This window comes from Bidens hawaiensis, unplaced genomic scaffold (genome assembly GCF_021521415.1).
Source record: "Bidens hawaiensis isolate Kalapana, Puna unplaced genomic scaffold, B.hawaiensis_p1.1 tig00024292_1, whole genome shotgun sequence".
In the NCBI taxonomy this organism is placed as follows: domain Eukaryota; kingdom Viridiplantae; phylum Streptophyta; class Magnoliopsida; order Asterales; family Asteraceae; genus Bidens; species Bidens hawaiensis.
In genome coordinates, this window is record NW_027493829.1 from 157,479 (window position 1) to 175,722 (window position 18,244).

General features: G+C 34.3%; 3 protein-coding genes across 3 annotated transcripts; 1 reads left to right on the plus strand and 2 right to left on the minus strand.

Moving 5' to 3' along the window:
• Positions 1-438: 438 nt before the first annotated feature.
• On the minus strand, positions 439-3,132 carry LOC143569007 (uncharacterized). The gene is made up of 5 exons (XM_077055019.1): positions 1,825-3,132; positions 1,660-1,736; positions 1,417-1,528; positions 1,195-1,311; positions 439-1,092 (listed from the first exon to the last, which is right to left on the minus strand). Exons 1-5 carry the CDS (start codon positions 3,094-3,096, stop codon positions 724-726), a joined length of 1,947 nt encoding a protein of 648 aa, XP_076911134.1. The 5' UTR covers positions 3,097-3,132; the 3' UTR covers positions 439-723.
• An 8,726-nt stretch (positions 3,133-11,858) lies between these two features.
• LOC143569011 (glycosyl hydrolase 5 family protein-like) lies at positions 11,859-14,767 on the plus strand. Its single transcript, XM_077055021.1, has 6 exons — positions 11,859-11,871; positions 11,922-12,361; positions 12,724-12,740; positions 13,171-13,440; positions 13,559-14,079; positions 14,141-14,767. The coding sequence occupies exons 1-6, from the start codon at positions 11,859-11,861 to the stop codon at positions 14,626-14,628; spliced, it is 1,749 nt and encodes a 582-aa protein (XP_076911136.1). The 3' UTR covers positions 14,629-14,767.
• Positions 14,715-17,194, minus strand: LOC143569009 (proteasome subunit beta type-7-B-like). Its single transcript, XM_077055020.1, has 8 exons — positions 16,950-17,194; positions 15,917-16,058; positions 15,733-15,829; positions 15,584-15,653; positions 15,399-15,503; positions 15,227-15,325; positions 15,073-15,160; positions 14,715-14,943 (listed from the first exon to the last, which is right to left on the minus strand). Exons 1-8 carry the CDS (start codon positions 17,091-17,093, stop codon positions 14,864-14,866), a joined length of 825 nt encoding a protein of 274 aa, XP_076911135.1. The 5' UTR covers positions 17,094-17,194; the 3' UTR covers positions 14,715-14,863.
• Between the last annotated feature and the right edge of the window lie 1,050 nt (positions 17,195-18,244).

The following is an 18,244-nucleotide window of genomic DNA, read 5'->3' on the forward strand; positions in this document are numbered from 1 at the left end:
TCAAAACTAGAGCATACCATTTCTTCGTAAAGGAGTTCATAGTTGAAAAATGGAAGCATCTTTCCTCATGCCACTGCTGCTTCTTGGTATAATTCTTCTTTGTGAGAGTTTGTCATGCGAGCGTTTGAGGCTTGAGATTTTTTAGCCTTCTTGTTAAAGTAGTAACACCAATAAGACCCTAAAACAAGTTCAAACGGGTATATATCAGTTTGAAACCGGTTTCTCAATAACTGGTTATTGAGTCAGGCCGGTTTTCGTTACTAACCTGTTTCGATTAGGTTAACCTGTTTTCTTTTCTCTACTCATATATTATGCATATCCAAATGATTCACCTTATAACAAAGAAATCCAAATATGACAAGCCTCCATAGAGGCCCAATATTTATGTCCAAATGATTCACCTTACTCTCATTCATATTCTTACAAGCTCATATCAAATTAGTTTATAGCTGGTCTCAACCGTCCAAGTATTCGATAAAATATCAATCTTTTGCCTTGCCAATTACATTGTGTGTAGTGTTACAATGCTATGATCCCAAAATGGTTAAAAGGAAACCAAAAAGATTATTATATAAGGCCAAAGACACCAAAACTGAAAGCAAAAAACAAGAAAAACAGCTGTACAGTAAACTAATCTTGCTACAAAAAAAGAATGGTTCGTAATTACCAGTAACTACACAGGGAAAGAAGAAAGAAACCGAAATAAGACCAATTGGAATGTTGTCAAATAAGAGGTTCAGAAAGCTCCATTTCATTTGAACTATGTGGTCGTGAATCAGGCGTGTGTGCGTGTGCATTCGAGTGCGAACCAACAAAATTCATTCCGAGCCATTGCCAGGGCCAGCATACGTACCTAGCACTACTTTGGCTGCTTTGACTCTCACGTGTATCAAGTTTTTCAAGTTGACTAGTCAACTCTTCCACACGCTCCCTCAACCGTGCAGCCCTAGAGTCTGCTAGTCTCAATGATTTCTCGGCTGCATCTCTAGCTGCCATGGCAGCTGCTGCTGTTTCCTCTTTGAATTTCAACTTTTTTTCCGACTCGATCACAGCTTGTTTCGCTGCCTCCAGTTCTTGCTGCACAGTAGATAGCTGCAACCAGAATATCAACACAAGACATGCTAAAATTCAAACAGGTTTCAATGTCAAAACTCACAAGTCACAACAATCAGATAATTATCTAAGTGGACCTACCCGGGCCACATACTCTTGTTCTATAGCCCGGCCTGCCTCGGCTTCTTGCTGGGCTGCTGCTTTCCATCTTGTAATCTCTTCTTCAGCTGCAGCAATGTCCATCATTAGCCCTTCAACCTAAACCATGCACAAAGTCAACATAGATACTTATCGCTGCTATAAACAATTTAGCATCAGGTTTAAAAATGTATAAAATGCATGAAGATAAAACCGGTAACTTACATTTTCATTGGCCACTCTCTCTTTTTCTTTAAGTTTCTCCACCTGTTCTCTGCTCTGCATAAGTTCCTTTGTTTGAGCTTCAGCATTTTCCTTAAGTAACCTGGTCTCCGCCCTTAAATTACAAAAAAAACCACAGTTGGTATTTAGCAAATATCTTTAAATAATGAAAACGGTTAACTTATAATAATCACAGTCGAACTCCCAAAAATAGATAAAAAATCATATAAGAGAAAATAATTATACCTTAGTTCATCAACAGTATGTTTCAGCTCAATAATCTCAAGCTGAGATTGCTTTATAATGTTTTCAAGCGCGCCAGCCTGTGCAAACCATATAAAGTCTTAGCCAAGAGAAAACATAAAGTGTCCCACATAGTTCTAAAGTTGGTGTTAAGGCTAAAACACGCACCAATGTGTATATTTCATCGTCTTTGTTGTCTGAATCCGAAGCGGTTCTGTTGTCAGTATGGTTGCTAAATTTATAATCAATCCCGGCTTCTTTCAACCCATTTTCTGCAGCTCTAAAAAGCTCATTAGTCTTAGATGCCAAATCATCCGGCATTCTTCTTGATAAAGCACTTCTGAGTAACGATCCAATATGTTCTTTCTCCTTCATCAACTGCGTAACACTCTCATTCAATCTTCTCACTTCTTGATTCCTCTCAAAAACCAAATCTTTCGTTTTCTGATGAACAATTGATGTCAACTCACTTACCGATTCTAACCCTGGTAAACACGCCCTAATATTCTCCCCAACATCGGTTTCTTGTGGTAAAAACATCGAATCTGACAGAACTGTCTGGTTATTATCACCATCATCATCCAATATCTTCACAACACCACAAAGCTGTTCATGCAGTTTCGAAACGTAATTCAACTGGTCAACAAGTAACGGCCTTTGCGAATCAATCCGCAACTCCAACTCCCTCAACTTCACATCATAATCACTCACTAAATCCCGCATATCACTTTCCAATTTCATCATCTTTTCATCCTTCTTCAACACATCTTCCCTAAGCTCACTAATCGTCGACTCCAGCTGCGACACCTCAATCGCAATCTCATAATTCCGTTGATCCACCTGCTCACGCGCCTCATTCGCCGCCTTCGTCGCCAACTCAATCTGTCTCAAAAGCTCCTCGACAATCTCATTCGACCTCTTAATAACTCCGTAAGCCACCGCAGGCAATCCGGTATACTTCTGAGACCTGGGCAAACCCGCGGCCACGAAATTCTTATAATTACTAACTTTTCCCGATACTTTATCGATCCCGGTAACTAACATCTGCGCGGCGGTCTCGATTTCCGATCTAACCGAATCCTTGGCTTTAACAGACTCCTCTAACTGCTTAACTAACTCGTCTTTCTCCTTAACGGCTTCAACTAACTGGGCCGAGATCTCGTCCCGTTGGCGCGAGATCTCGTCGCGTTTTTTGATGCCTTCGTGTGCTAAAACTTTTAATCGGTTGAAGGAAACTTGTAATTCGGATTTTGATTTGTCAGCTGCTTCGCGTGCTTTGCGTTCGCGATCAAGCTCGGTGAGTAATTCTCGGAATCTGTCAACGGACACGTCATCGGTGGTGTTGATGAGCGTTGCCGGAGGGATGTCGTCGTCTTCCACGTCACTCAAAACGATGCTGTCGTTGTTGTTGTTGTTGTTGTTGTCTTGTTCGTCGGCCATTGGTGATGGAGATTAATAAAGTTACTATGATCGGTTAATCGGAATTGAGAATGATAATGGTTAGGGTTTAGGTTGAAAATTTGGGAATTGGATGATGAGATGGCAAGACAGAAACAAGTCACATTACGTTGTAGCTGACCACTTGGCTCTTTGTTGTTTCAAAACAACAACATTTAGGGCGTGTTTGGGATTGCTTATTTAAGTGAAAAAGACTTTATGTTAAAAGAGCTTATAAACTTATGAATCTTTCAAAAAAGTGTTTGGATTAGCTTATGTGTTAGGAGAAACCAAAATGACTAAAAAGTACATCATTTTTAAAAGGAGTGTAATGAGTTTTGAGTGTTAGAGAGGTGTAATAGGTAAATCAACCTCATTAAGTTAATAAGGTACATATTCCTAACTTTTCAAAACCCCTTTATTTTGTCTTGTTCGTAAGTTAAATTCATAAGGCCTTATGGTTTGTCAAACACCTTATACCCGTTACTAACTTTTCAAAAAGTTTATAAGTTATAAGTTGATGAAAATAAGGAATCCCAAACACCCCCTTTGTTAACTTTGTTAAAAGTAAATCTGATTTTGGTGTCGCTAACGTACTCTTTTAATACGATTTTTAATAAATGTATACCTTATTTAACTTCCATTTAACATTCTTTAGATATGCATTTCCAATGTGATGCATTAAGTAATTTGGGTTTTTTTAATGGAGACTCGAGTTTAAACTCTACTAATAACACTTTAAAGAGGACATAGGTGGCTCAAAGAAAGAAGAGTGGGATGATATCCATTTGGATCCAGAGGGCATTCGGGTTTTCTCACAAGTGGGCATTTGGGTGGGCGGGTTTTTCCCGGAACTGAAGATATCTTGGAGGCGCTTAAGGGTTCGTGCGACTGGGTTGGGCCAGCAGACGATGGCCTTTTACCATTGGGTCGCCCTGCACGGAGTACCTAGGCAATTCTCTTTGTTGGTCGTTCATAAAAAATATTTTTTAGATACATATTAGACTCTTCAATATTTTATTTTACTTAATAATCTCTACTAAATATATATCAAATAAAAAATTATTTTGTTATTATTAATTACTTTTATTTTTATCATCGTAAATATTATTAATATTTTTTATATATAATAGTATCAATATTAGTATCTGTTTCTGTCACATAAACACATATTTATATATAGTTTCATAAATATAATAATAGGGTAAAGTTAAAATACAAAGGACAACAAAAATGAGAAAGGTGAAAAGGAATCCAGTTCATTGATCTTATATTTGAATGACTGAGATTAATTTAATAAATAAAAATTGATGAAAAAGGCATGAAGGTAATAACACATCTTTGTTGACTTTCTCTCTCCACATGCAATGCACATGTCAATTCCCCCATCATTTTAAAATGTCCATAACTTTTTCATACAACATTATTTTTTATGAAAAAATTCACCATAATAATAAGCGTTTTTTATCTTTAATATGAGTATCATATTGTTATATAAAAATAAAAAAAGTTAATGGGTTTTTTTAATTGTGTTTTTTTTGTTGTTCATTGTGTCATTGTGTAATATGTTGTTTCCATTGTGTTTTACTTTTCAAGTCATTGTGTTATATGTATTCACCGGTGTGTCTAACGTTTTAGGTCATTGTGTTATACATATTTACCATTGTGTCTTACGTTTTAGGTCATTATGTTATACGTATTCACCATTGTGTTTTATGTTTCAAGTTATTGTGTAACATGTATTAAGCATTGTTATATGTATTAGATAAAAAGACACAATTGTGTGCGAAAAGACACAATGACGAAAAGACACAATGATAAGCGAAAAGACACAATGTTGTGGGAAAAGACACAATGACGAAAAAAGACACAATGATAAGCGAAAAGACACAATGGTGTGCGAAAAGACACAATGATAAGCGAAAAGACACAATGGTGTGCGAAAAGACACAATGATAAGCGAAAAGACACAATGGTGTGCGAAAAGACACAATGACGAAAAAAGACACAATGATAAACGAAAAGACACAATGGTGTGCGAAAAGACACAATGACGAAAAAACATACAATGATAAGCAAAAAAAACACAATGATAAGTAAAAAGACACAATGGTGTGCGATAAGACACAATGACGAAAAAAGACACAATGCATGATAAGCGAAAAGACACAATGGTGTGCGAAAAGACACAATGACGAAAAAAGACACAATGATAAACGAAAGACACAATGACGAAAAAAGACACAATGACGAAAAAATATACAATGATAAGCGAAAAGACACAATGGTGTGCGAAAAGACACAATGATAAGCGAAAAGGCACAATGGTTTGCGAAAAGACACAATGGTGTGCGAAAAGACACAATGACGAAAAAAGACATAATGATAAGCGAAAAGACACGATGGTTTGCGAAAAGACACAATGGCGTGATTTTTGTTTTAAATTTTATATAACAAAAATCATACTCATATTAAAGATAAAAAAATGCTTGTTATTATGATGAATTTTTTTTTAAAAAAAAAAATCATACGAAAAAGTTATAAACGTTCTAAAATGATGGAGGTATTAGCATGTGCCTTGCATGTGGGGAGAGAACATGTGTACAATTACCTCTATACTCATTTTCCTTTGTTCCCCAATTGACACATGTCAATTATTTATGACTTCTCACACTTCTCATTTTTGTTACCCTTTGTAGAATAACTTGACCCTATAATAATAAACCAACAATAATAATAATAATAATAATAATAATAAATATTATTATAATCAAGGACAATAAACATAAAAGGAGAGAGAAACAAAAAAAATAATAATAATAAAATTTTAAAAAGAGATCATAAAATATAAAAAATGTTAGAGACTAGTAATAAAATTATTGAATGAATTCAAAGTTCAGGGGATGATGTATGACAAGTAAAGGGGAAGGTACATGTAACCTAACCCTTGAACTTTTTTTTTTGTTTTGAGGACATGCTAGGACTAAACAAGTTAGGATTGAGTTTAATATATTCCGTGTCTTATGTATGTTAACATGTTTAAGACAAATTTATATTTGTAAGTTAACTTTTTAACAACTTGTTTAATCATTTTATATTTTTAATATTCTATAAAAAAATAAAATAAAATATATGGATGTGACATGACACATAACAGCCATTCATGATGTGTAGGTGGAAAGTAGACAGAAGAAGGGTATTGTTTAGAAGAGGTTCCATGCTAAATTAAAGGACAAATTCTTTATAGTGTTGTACTTCGACCGATTATTTTATGCGTAACAGATTGTTGGGTCATCAAGAAGACATAAATGCATAAGTTAAAGGTAGCAGAGGTGAAAATTCTTAGATGGATCACAAGCTTGGACCAGATAAGAAATCAGCGTACTAAGGGAGAAATAGGGGTCCTAGTATTACAAATAAGATTAAAGAGTGTATATTGAGATACTTTGAACATGTGAATAACTACAGATGGTTAGAAGGATAATGTAACATCATGAAAATAACGGGTCAAAAATACCAAGTTCAAAAGATAAAGTACTAAAATTGACAAGTTTTAAACTTAAAAATGAAAAATGAAAAATCTATCACCAGGCATGATCGCGATACGCGACGGCCTTAGACCAAACGTCATCGCTATCGCGATGACGAGGTCTGACATGGTGACACGTGTCCTGCCACGTGTCACCACGTGGCATAAAGTCGTGATAAGGTGACACGTGTCGACACGTGTCACCTGGTGGCATTATGTGTTGCCACGTGGCATCGCGTCCGCCACGTGGCAGCCCTAGAGGTGACTATGCATGCCTACATCGCGATACGCGATGGCATTATCAAGGGACCATCACGTGTCGCGATGGATCCCAGATCAGCCTATAAATAGGGGTGACCACCCCATTCTTTCATAACACCCAACTTCAAACTCTCTTTCCCTCTCTAAATAACTTTCTCTCTAAAATTTTCCTAGTAAATTGTGCCAGGACCCTCATCGTTTTCCGTGCCAAAAACCCGACATTATACCTCTTAAACCGTATCGACCCGACGACCCGCCTCGAAGTACGTGCCGACCCGAGACGACCCGACGACCAGCCTCGAAGTGCGTGCCGACGAGACTTGAAGACCGGCATGCCTCGATTTACGTGCCAATAAAGTGTTGATCAAGACTCTCGATATACGTGCCAGCGTCAAATTGATGCCCGAGAATCTAGAAAATAATAAGCCAAATAAGGTAGGCATAATGCCCGAATTAAATAAAAATAAAATAATAAAGGCTTAGACCCTAGTAAAAGGTATAGTCAATACCTCGAAAATAAATAAAAGAAACTAAAACAAAGAAAATATAAAAATAAAGATAAAAGTATAAATTATTTATTATAAATAAAATATGATTATTATATAAATAGATTTTAAATAATAATAAAAAAAAGAAAAAGAATAAAGAAATAAACGAAATAATCTTTATTAATATATAAATATAAAAGTATTTTAATTGAATATATATATATATATTGTTTATATTATTATTATTAATATAAACTAAATGATGTATATATAAGTATATGTTTTGGAAAACGTAAATTTTAGAGAAGAAAGCATGTCAGACTATAGGTCCGAACATAAGAATAAAAGATACATGGTTTAAACTATAGATTATAACATGTTATAAAAGAAAAGGAAAATATGAAAATAGAAAATAGTTCTAATTGATAATATTATTTAAGTTTATTATTCTTAAATGATAAGTAAAAGAAAAAGTATACGTTTCTTAATTAAGAAGAAACGTAGAGTTTAAGAAAATGGAAAACAAGTTAAACTAAATATTTATCTTGTAAAAGAAAGAGTTTTAACTTGAAAAAGAAAAGAAAGAAATGATGTTTTAAACTAAATGTTTAAAATAAAGAAAAGATGTTTTGAACTAAATGTTAATAAAGAAAATAAAATCGAGGTAAAGATTTTACAAAAGAGACTAGAGGTTTTAAGCCGGATTGTATATCCGACTAACAAAAAGTTATACTCGTACTATAGGTGTGGGATAACAAAGAAGAGGGAAAGACCCTCGGACAGTGTATTGAAGCTGATCCAAAAAGAAAAGGGGAAAGACCCTTGGACTGTGTATTGAAGTTGATCCAAATCTAAAAAGGTGAATACGCCCCAAACTTTACAAACTTGGTTAAAACGAGTCAAATGAATTAAATGAAAAGGTTTACATGGGACTACGTGTCTCTAAAACATTATAAATAAAAGTAAAAGCGCTAGCCCTCAGGCTGTCGTGTACGTTTGTCTGGATCCTTCCATATGTGGTATACGCGGTGGGCACACCGCACCATACCTGGTCATATTACGCTTTCATGCAGGGAGCATGACCATGTGTATACGAATGGTACTTAACTAAGTTGAACGCTGCGGTGTTTGCTGGGGTATTTAGTGTAGAACATGCCCGGCTCCGAGAAAGCAAAAAAAAATAAATTGGGCCGAAGGCGATTTTTTTTTAGCCTTAATTAAACATGAGTATTTTGTTGGTTTAAACAATTAAATTTTTATATAGTTTACTTGGTTATAATTTGGGTTGTGTAAAATTTTTTTGTAAAAAAATAAGAATAAACATGTCTTAAATGAGGCTTGAACCCATAAGCTTTTGGTTGAGAGTAATACCCATTTACCACTAGACCAAGCTAGTGGTCATGTAATTAAGTTTAAACATTAAATATACATATTATTTTTTAATAAAAATAAATATAGTCTTTTTTAAAAAAAAATTCGGGCCTAACGGGGTGTCGGGCCTGTGGCCGTCGACCACCCCGCCACCCCTATGGGCCGGCCCTGGTGTAGAGACTTGAGTTTATAATTGCGTTGTTTTAAAGCTTGACTATTCCTAAGTCACGATGGGCCAAGTATAACTATGTTCGAGGGGTAATCAAGTATAAGAAAATATTTTCGCGTCAGCGTGTTCACCAACATATCGCTGACGTATTTTTATAACATTTCAGGAAATTACAGTATCAAGAAATTGGATCCATTCATGAAGTGGATGTTCACAGGTAGAGATGACTCATTGTTTTAATTATTAAAATAACACACTAAATTAAATAAAGATTTATAAATACAAATACTTGGGTGTTTATTTCCCGAGAAGTTTTCAAAATAAAGGAAATTATATTTTATTAATAATGGTTTCAAAGTATATAAATATATTATAATAAAATGTCTTCCGCTAAAATAAACTCTGATATATTTACAAAATCGGTATCAACTATTGGTCACACCTAGATCCTAAGTCAGGGTGTGACAGATAAAAGCGAACCCAAACTGAATTGTGATGAACATGTTAGCCAACATTTGATAGGCTTCCACCTCTCTTTACAAACTGAATTTGTAAGACGTATAGTTATGGCTAGGGCTCTCTAGGGGTGGGTATAATTTTTTTTTATTTTGTTTTTGAGGACTTAGTCTTTCTTAGGCTATTAACGGCGGTTGCCTGTTATCCTTTTTACTTTCGTTGTCTTCATTTGATGTTTTATCTACCACTATTATACTTTGGTATCATGTTTTGATTATTGGTTGTTTGCTAATGATATGTTGTTAGTAGTTTTCATACAAGTATCCTTTTTGGTTATATGGATTCACGATAGATATATGTACTCTATGTTTCCGATACAACTTTCATATCTAGATATCGTGTTTGGAGTTAAGAGCCTCTTTACAAGCAGTCTCTCCATCCATCCTATAGAATAGAGATATGCTATGTTTACATCTCACTATCTCCATATCACACTAATAACTTTTTTATGTGTAAGATTTTACTAGGTATGATTATTGTGTTTTTTTAATTTTTATTGTTAGATTTCAAAAACAACCATAAACATTAGTAAAGAATGAAGGACAAATATGTGTGTGAGGAAAGTGAGAAAATCTTGAAATCACCTTTTACACTTATTATTATTGTTTTTTTAATATAATCAAACTCACACGACAAGTAAAAAGTTAAACGCGGAAAAAGAGTTACAAAAGCATCATGGGATTTTATGCCTACAGTCCTATACACCCAGTAAAAAAAGCTAAACTTCTTATACCCATTACTCTATTAGCGATCCACAAAGTGAAATGAAACGATATTACTAAAATCTTTATCCTTCTTTGATTTGAGAGCACCAAAATTACTCTGTTACCAAATCTCCACAAATCCCACCAGATAGTCATTACTATTCATTCTACAATGGTCTTTTTGACAGAGGTTAATGGTCACAAAGTTGATCAGTTCGCCAACAAGTCAACCATGCGGGAAAGAAGGATAAAAAGATTGAGCCACTAGGCTATTGAGGACCAAATCGAATAGGCCACCTCATAGGAACCGAGAATATTTATATGATTGACATCTTTGTCACAAACAGGGCACACTAAGTTAGGGATGTCTAACGCCTCATTATCTAAATTTTGTCTAGGAGAAATTCGATTCAACCTGATACGCCATGCTAATATATTATCTATTTACATTTATATATATAAAAAAACAATAAGCAAATCTTCTATTGTTTTAAACTTCCCAAGAAAAGAAATATTAGAAAAAACAAAGGGCCAAAATCATAAATGGGCTTGCAACACCAACCTAATCAAAATTCCATTTTGATCTCACTACCATTTTTTGTTGTAGATAAGGTTATGTTCTTCCTCTTTTCTTTCTTTCTTTTCTTGTCTAGCTTGAATATATACTTATAAACCTAATTACCAAAAGTATACACCTGTCCACCATGCCAAAAACTTTACCTCTTATTTCGTGCCTTAATGTATAAACCATTTTTCAAAATTTAAGCAACAAAAACTGATTTGTTGGACGGAGTATGGAGAAAGAGCATGGCCAAAAAAAGAGTGAGTTGCCTTGGAAGGCCTTCAAAAATCTTAGAAAGTCAAAATGTGGGGTTCGTTACTTCATTTAGCAATTACCATTCATTTTCAAAATCAATAAAAAGTTTTTAACAAACAATTGGAGTGTTGGGTTCTCAATTTGATGCCTTGAAATGTTTAATTTGAGCACATATATTTATTTGTAGTAAAGAAAAACCCGTACACAACACACTTAAAATAGTTATTAAATGTATAACTTAAAAACAACTTGTCTAAACCAGTAAACCATTTATTGATGTAGGAGTGTTTTTATTTTAATTATCTTTTTGTTCAACTCATTTTGAGTTGTTGGTTTGTTTGGTGTTTATCTTTTATATTGGTTGATGTTTATCTTTTAGTTATTTATCGTTATCTCTGAGTTAGTTAAAAACCATTAAAAACACTTTCGATTTGAAAATCAAATGGGTGATTTTGTTTTTGAATATTACATTTTATTTCCCAAGAAACCTTGAGAGTTCTTGAATTCTTTTAATTTAATCATGAAATTATCCAGGCATCTGACTGCTTCCGTGGATTCGACATCATTCACCAAAACAAATTTTAGTTTTTAAAATGTGCTATAAATATAAACATCAAACATAAACGTGTGAAACGGGTTTGATGGCTATAGGATGGGCTAAACAAGTTGTAAATGGGTTGATGGATCAACCAATTAAATAATTTAACCTATCAACATGTTTAATTAAATAAGTGAAACAGATCAATCAGAACAAAACTCATTTAATTTATTATGTACGTTGTTCATTAACATGTTACATTTTATTTTTAGTTTAAAAACACGTTTACATAGAACAAACTAAAACCTAATATATAGTTATAATATTCTAAAGTCTAAACTAATCATTTAAATAAAAGGATAAGATATTAAGATGTACACCAAACGTAAATTAGTGGCAACTAAAGTTGAAAACAACTTTCTCTCATTATAAAAGTATATATATATACATACATATATTATTATACCCACCAAATCCATAAATATGCATCTCTCATCCTCCTCATCACCACCACCACTCTCCACCACCACTTCACGGCGGCACTACCACTCTCCACCAACTCACGGTGGATAGTGAACGATGGAGGTGGTGGAGAAAGAGTCAAACTGTCATGTGTGAACTGGGTTAGCCATCTTGATGCAGTGGTGGCAGAGGGTCTAAGCAAGCAACCAGTTGACATGATCTCTAAGAAAATATTGAACATGGGATTTAACTGTGTGAGACTTACATATCCACTGTTTTTATTTACTAATGATAGTTTAGGGTCTGTTACAGTGAGACAGTCTTTAAAGAAACTTGGTTTGATAGAGTCCATTGCTGGATTTCAAGCCAATAATCCTTCTTTCATTGACCTCCCTTTAATCAAGGCTTTTCAGGTATATGCTTACACTCCAAACTTATTATTATTAATATATTTGTTTTTTATATGTTCATTTGTATGTATGGTGTAGTGTAGTGTAGTGTAGTGTAGTGTAGTGTAGTCACTCATCTTATCCTATCATACTTGTCCACTAGGCATTTATGAATTGGTTGTATTTATTTATTTATTTATTTAAAAAGAGGCCTAACTTTCTATCATCGAAGTTAATCGAAATAAGTGACGGAATCAAAACGTTTTAGTTAGAGGGCCGTCCGTCGTCATCAAGGTTATCTTTTTTTTTTTACTACAACTAGCTAGGGGTCAAACCTATGCTTTTATTAGAAAGAACACGACTTTTATATCTAAAAATATTAACAGATGTTGGTGATTGGAGGGTCAGTCTTGACCCTCCTTTGCTTCCGCCTCTAATCGAAACCAAAAAAAATTTTAATAACAAACAAAAAAAATGTTAAATTCTTTTAAATAAGTTTATATAATAGTACATTAAATATTATATAGATGAAGATAACACGTTGGGTTTTAAAATTTTGTAAACAACTTAAGTCTTTAAATTACAAAAGCTCTACTTATTTTCTTTAAATTCGAAAGATAAAAAGCTTTATAATTATGTCTTAAAGTCCCAATTTTTGTTAGAAATTTTAAAGCAACTTTAAAACGTACAAGTAAGAAATAGCTCAACTGAAGCGTATAAGAATGTAACAAATAAAAGGATGAATAATGTTGAAGATTACAAGTTAAAAGAAGAATCTATGGAGTTAGAATAACAACAAATCAAAGCATCTTCCATTAGATGACAAGATGAAGTTTTGTGTGTGTGTGTGTGACAGGAAGTGTTGCAAGCCTTGACAGAAATAATGTTATGATGATATTAGATAATCAGATAAGCAAGCCCGGTTGGTGTTGCAGTGATTTTGATGGCAACGGTTTCTTTGGTGACCGATACTTTGACCCTGATGTGTGGCTCAAAGGTCTCTCCAAAGTTGCCACCATGTTCAGCAACTTAACTAATGTGGTTGGTATGAGTTTAAGAAATGAACTCCGCGGCCCTAAACAAAATGTCAGCGTTTGGTATAGGTATCATACAAATCACCTTTAGAATCTTGTTTTAATCACTTTTAAAATCGTTATGTGACCACACCAATACGCTGCTAGGTAGCCTTCATTTGATTATTGATACAATTTGTTACATTAGGTACATGCAAAAAGGTGCAGAAGCGGTTCATGCAGCTAACCCGAATGTTCTAGTAATCTTGTCTGGCTTAAGCTACGACAAAGATTTATCTTTTATTCAAGCTCAAGATGTAAACATAACATTTAGCAACAAGTTGGTTTTCGAAGCTCACTGGTACGGGTTTTCCAACAGCGAAGAATGGGAAAGCGGCAACCCTAACCAAGTATGTGGTCGGATTGTCGATAACATAATGGGAAAGTCAGGATTTTTGTTGGAGAAAGGTTACCCATTGTTTATAAGTGAATGGGGTGTGGATCTCAGAGGCACAAATGAGAATTACAATAGGTACTTGAATTGTTTCATGGCATGGGCTGCTGATCATGATCTTGATTGGGCTATATGGACACTTGCTGGTAGCTATTATTATAGAGAAGGTGTAGTTGGAATGGAAGAGTTTTATGGAGTTTTGAATTGGGATTGGTGTGGACCAAGAAATTCAAGTTTCTTGGACAAGATATCAGCCATCCAGACTCCCTTTCAAGGTAAGCTAACTTTTATACTCGTAACACGTAAAATGACTAAAATACCCTTTATGTTATGCAGGCCCGGGATTATCAAACATCCGTCCACATAAAGTCATCTTCCATCCAGCCACAGGTTTATGCGTGAAACGACAATCGTTTTTCAAACCGTTGACTTTGGGTCCATGTACCGAGGCCGAGGGTTGGGATTACACACAAAGAAAGACCCTAACAATAAAGGGAACTTATTATTGCTTACAAACAGATGGAGTAGGAAAGACAGCAAAATTAGGCCTAATATGCACTGACAATTCTTCTAAATGGGAACCCATATCAGCCTCTAAACTACACCTTTCATCGAAGACCAACAATGGGACAGTTGTTTGTTTGGATGTAGACTCGGAAAACAACATTGTTACAAACAGTTGTAGGTGTTTAGCCAATGACAATATGTGTGATCCTGCTAGCCAGTGGTTTAAAATCATTAACAGCACAACGGGGGCGGGTGCAGAATCCTATAGTAGGGTTGATTTTATCTTGCAGACCCTTGGAGCAAATTTATTCGGATAAAATTTCCTGTGTACATATATTATAAAGTGTAACACTATCTGACAATAACATTTAGCAATTTCATCAACACATTTTGCATAATACCACAATCTGGTTATATTTCCACGAATACATGGATATATGAGAAACCATCTTTAAATTCTGGTAACCGAACAATGTTAACATGAACTTATTACAAATAACAGGACTCACTGTAACTGAAGCGCAAGTTTGAACATTGTTTAAATGACAAAAGTTATTCTTCCATTGCATCTCCTACCACTTCAACTACATTGACAAGCTCCTTGAGTGGTGTTACTTTTGTATGCAAAACCTCTGTAGAAGCAGATTATATCAGTATAATCAAATCGCGGATAAAAACGAAACTCAGATTAACTTTTTCTATTTCTTTTTCCTTAAATATTAAAAGAAAACAAAAATGGATTCTGGGATGGAATTACTAACCTGTCTTTTTTGAAAAACTGTAGCCATTTGAGCTGATATAAGTGCGCGGGTTCGGAGTAAGATGATTCCTCAGATATTCTTTCTTACCCTGATTTATCAAAATATGATTAAAAAATGTGCCAATATATTGTCAAGATGAGATGAACAAACAGACCTTTTCTATGACACAAACGTCCACGTTGCTGCCACTTCCTAAGTCATTAAAAATTCCCGAGCATATAGCTTTAGTTACCAAATTTATTCCTTCCTCCCTCTGCAAATTTTTTTTGAACACTTATTAATCATCAGAATGTATAAAAGTTAAATCAACAGTAGTGAAAACTCACGGTAAGCCCTTCACGAAACTCTGACTCAAAAACAGCCATTGCAGCAAGGGAACCCGAGCCCATTGTAGCAAATGGAAGCGAGTCTGTCGATCCATGAGGATAAATCTATAAAATAGACATTTATAAACGTTAGCACATTATCTTGAAAATTGTAAAAAAAATGTCCAAAAGTATAATCAACTCACGGTATATAGATGCGGGCCAGTCACATCAACTCCACCAAGCACCAAAGCAGCAGATACATGACCTTGGTAACTTTATAAGCAAAATCAAGGTTACATAATATCAAATAATTCAATATCCCATAAGAAATCAGATTTACATTTAAGCTTACCGGAAAAGATGAGTTTTTAATAATGTAAGTGCTGTTACAACTCTTGATTCACGACCCGTATGATATCTGTGAAGCTTCAGCTGAGAGTTGATGTTGTCTATCAAAAAGAGATGTTTAATACTCACAGTTAATTGTATGGGATCCTTAAATTAAAAGAGTGAAAAACATGCGATAAAACGATTACCTGTGACGGCTTCTGTATCAGCAGCAGTTCCAGCTCCACAGCAGGAGATGTTTGGAGCCATATCATGAATCTTTTCACAGTTCTTGTCAGCAACAATGGAACCCGCTGTGGCTCTGGTATCCGCCCCGAGAATGACACCATTCTGAAAATCAAATTAAGATTTTAATTTTCTGCAATTCAGTCATGTTTCAATGCATTTTCAAAGTTCAAATTCTAAATTGCCAATGAGGGCTTTATGAATCAATGAACAATTTCCAAGATACTAATGCATTGAGCATAGGGGTGTAAACGAACCGAGCCAAGCCCAAGCTCGACTTGATTTGACTTACGAGAGCTCGAGCTCGAGCCCGAGCTTGACTTGTTGCGAGCTCTTTTTCAAAATCTCGAGCTCGGCTCGCGACTCTTGTTTCAAGCTTGAGTTCGACTAGCTTACTATTTGTCAAATAATAATATACATTTATAAGTACTTTTTATACATGTTGAGAAAAACCTTAATGCCTGAGCTGGGCTTGAGCTTGTATGCAGTACCTTAAACAAGCCAAAGCTCGGTTTGGACTCGGCTTGTTTATTATTTATTAAATAATTTATTTACATCTTTATTTAATTTTATATGTTTTTGAGAAAAACCTTAACAGCCTAAGCTCAGCTAGAGCTCGTGTGCAATACCTTAAATGAGCCAAAGCTTGGCTCGTTTATTATTTATTAAATAACTTACGTACATTTTTAATTAGTTTTAAATATTTTAAGAAAGACCTTAACGACCCTAAGCTTGGTTCGAGCTTGTGTGCAGTACTTTAAATGAGTCAAAGCTCGGCTCATTTGTTATTTATTAAATAACTTATATACAATTTTGATTAATTTATAACGCAATTATTACACAGCTTAATCAGAGGTTGAGGGTTAAAATTATAATTTAAAACCATCAAGAAAGTAGTATTGATTAAAACGCCATAATCTTACTTCACGTAAAGCTAATTAGAGTTAAACATAAACATAAACATAATAATAATAATAATAATACTAATAATAATACCTTAAAGATTAAACCGACAATGGTAGTTCCGGTTTTGAGATAACCCGGAGGTTTTAAGCCTTTCTTCGTCATCAGCATCTCGTTTCTGGTGTAGAGGTCGAAACTGAATCCGAGTTTAGGAGCATCCATTGCTTCACTTACCATCTTCCTTCAGATTCAAGCTTATGATTGATAATAGATTTAGATTGAATATTAATAGAATGCACAATCGATTCGTCTGAGTAAATCAATTTAATTAGCAAACAAAGCTTGAGAAACAAGATATGAAAAACAAAAGGGGGTTTTCTCAGTTTAAATAGATTTTTAAGCAAGGCAAATTACACCCCGTGAGTTTCAACATTCTTCACATAATAATACTATAATTGTTATAAATCTAATATTAAACCTTGTGTTTTAATGGGTTAGGCTAAATGTATCCCCTGGTTGCTTGTCATACCCCCATTTGGAAAAACCAACTTTTATATTAACCATTGAAATCATATAATTACCAAATTAGCACAAAAGTAAGGATTTAATATTATTTTTTTTTCACAAGTTGCGTTTTCTTTTTATGATTTCGAGTTTAGGGTTTTGGGTTTCGGTTTTAGAGTTTAGGGTTCGGGTTTAGGGTTCAGTTTAGGGTTTAGGGTTTCGGTTTTAGGGTTTATGGTTTAGAGTTCGGTTTCGGGTTTAGGGTTTCGGTTTTCGGGTTTAGGGTTCGATTTCGGGTTTAGGGTTTAGGGTTCGGTTTCGGGTTTAGGGTTTAGGGTTTAGGGTTTTGGATTTTTGGTTTATTTTGTAAAAGATAAAGTGATAAAATAAGGATATTATAAATATATATACTATTAAAATTAAAAAAAAGATATTATAAATATTTATAATATTAAAAATATTAATATTAAAAAAAATAAATTAATAGTAATACTTGATAGTTTCTAATTTGATATATGTAATGAAGGTTATCAAATGAAAGTAATGTTGTAGGGACTAATATGTATATAAATAATGTTAAGAGCCAATTGTAATTTATGTAATAAGTTTAGGGGGGGGGGGTATATTTAGTAAAAATGGAGTCAGGGGATATATTTAGCAGCACCCATTTTAATTTAATATAACTAGAGGCGCGTTGCGCGGGAAACTCGATTAAAACACGAATATACAAACATATTGTAGCAACTATCACTTCAACACAAAAAAGGGTTTATTTAAATATTAAAAGAACTTGGTCGGTGCCAATGTGGTGTTGACAACACGGATATATAAACACATCGTAATGACTATCACTTCGACACACAAAAACGTTTTATCTAAATATT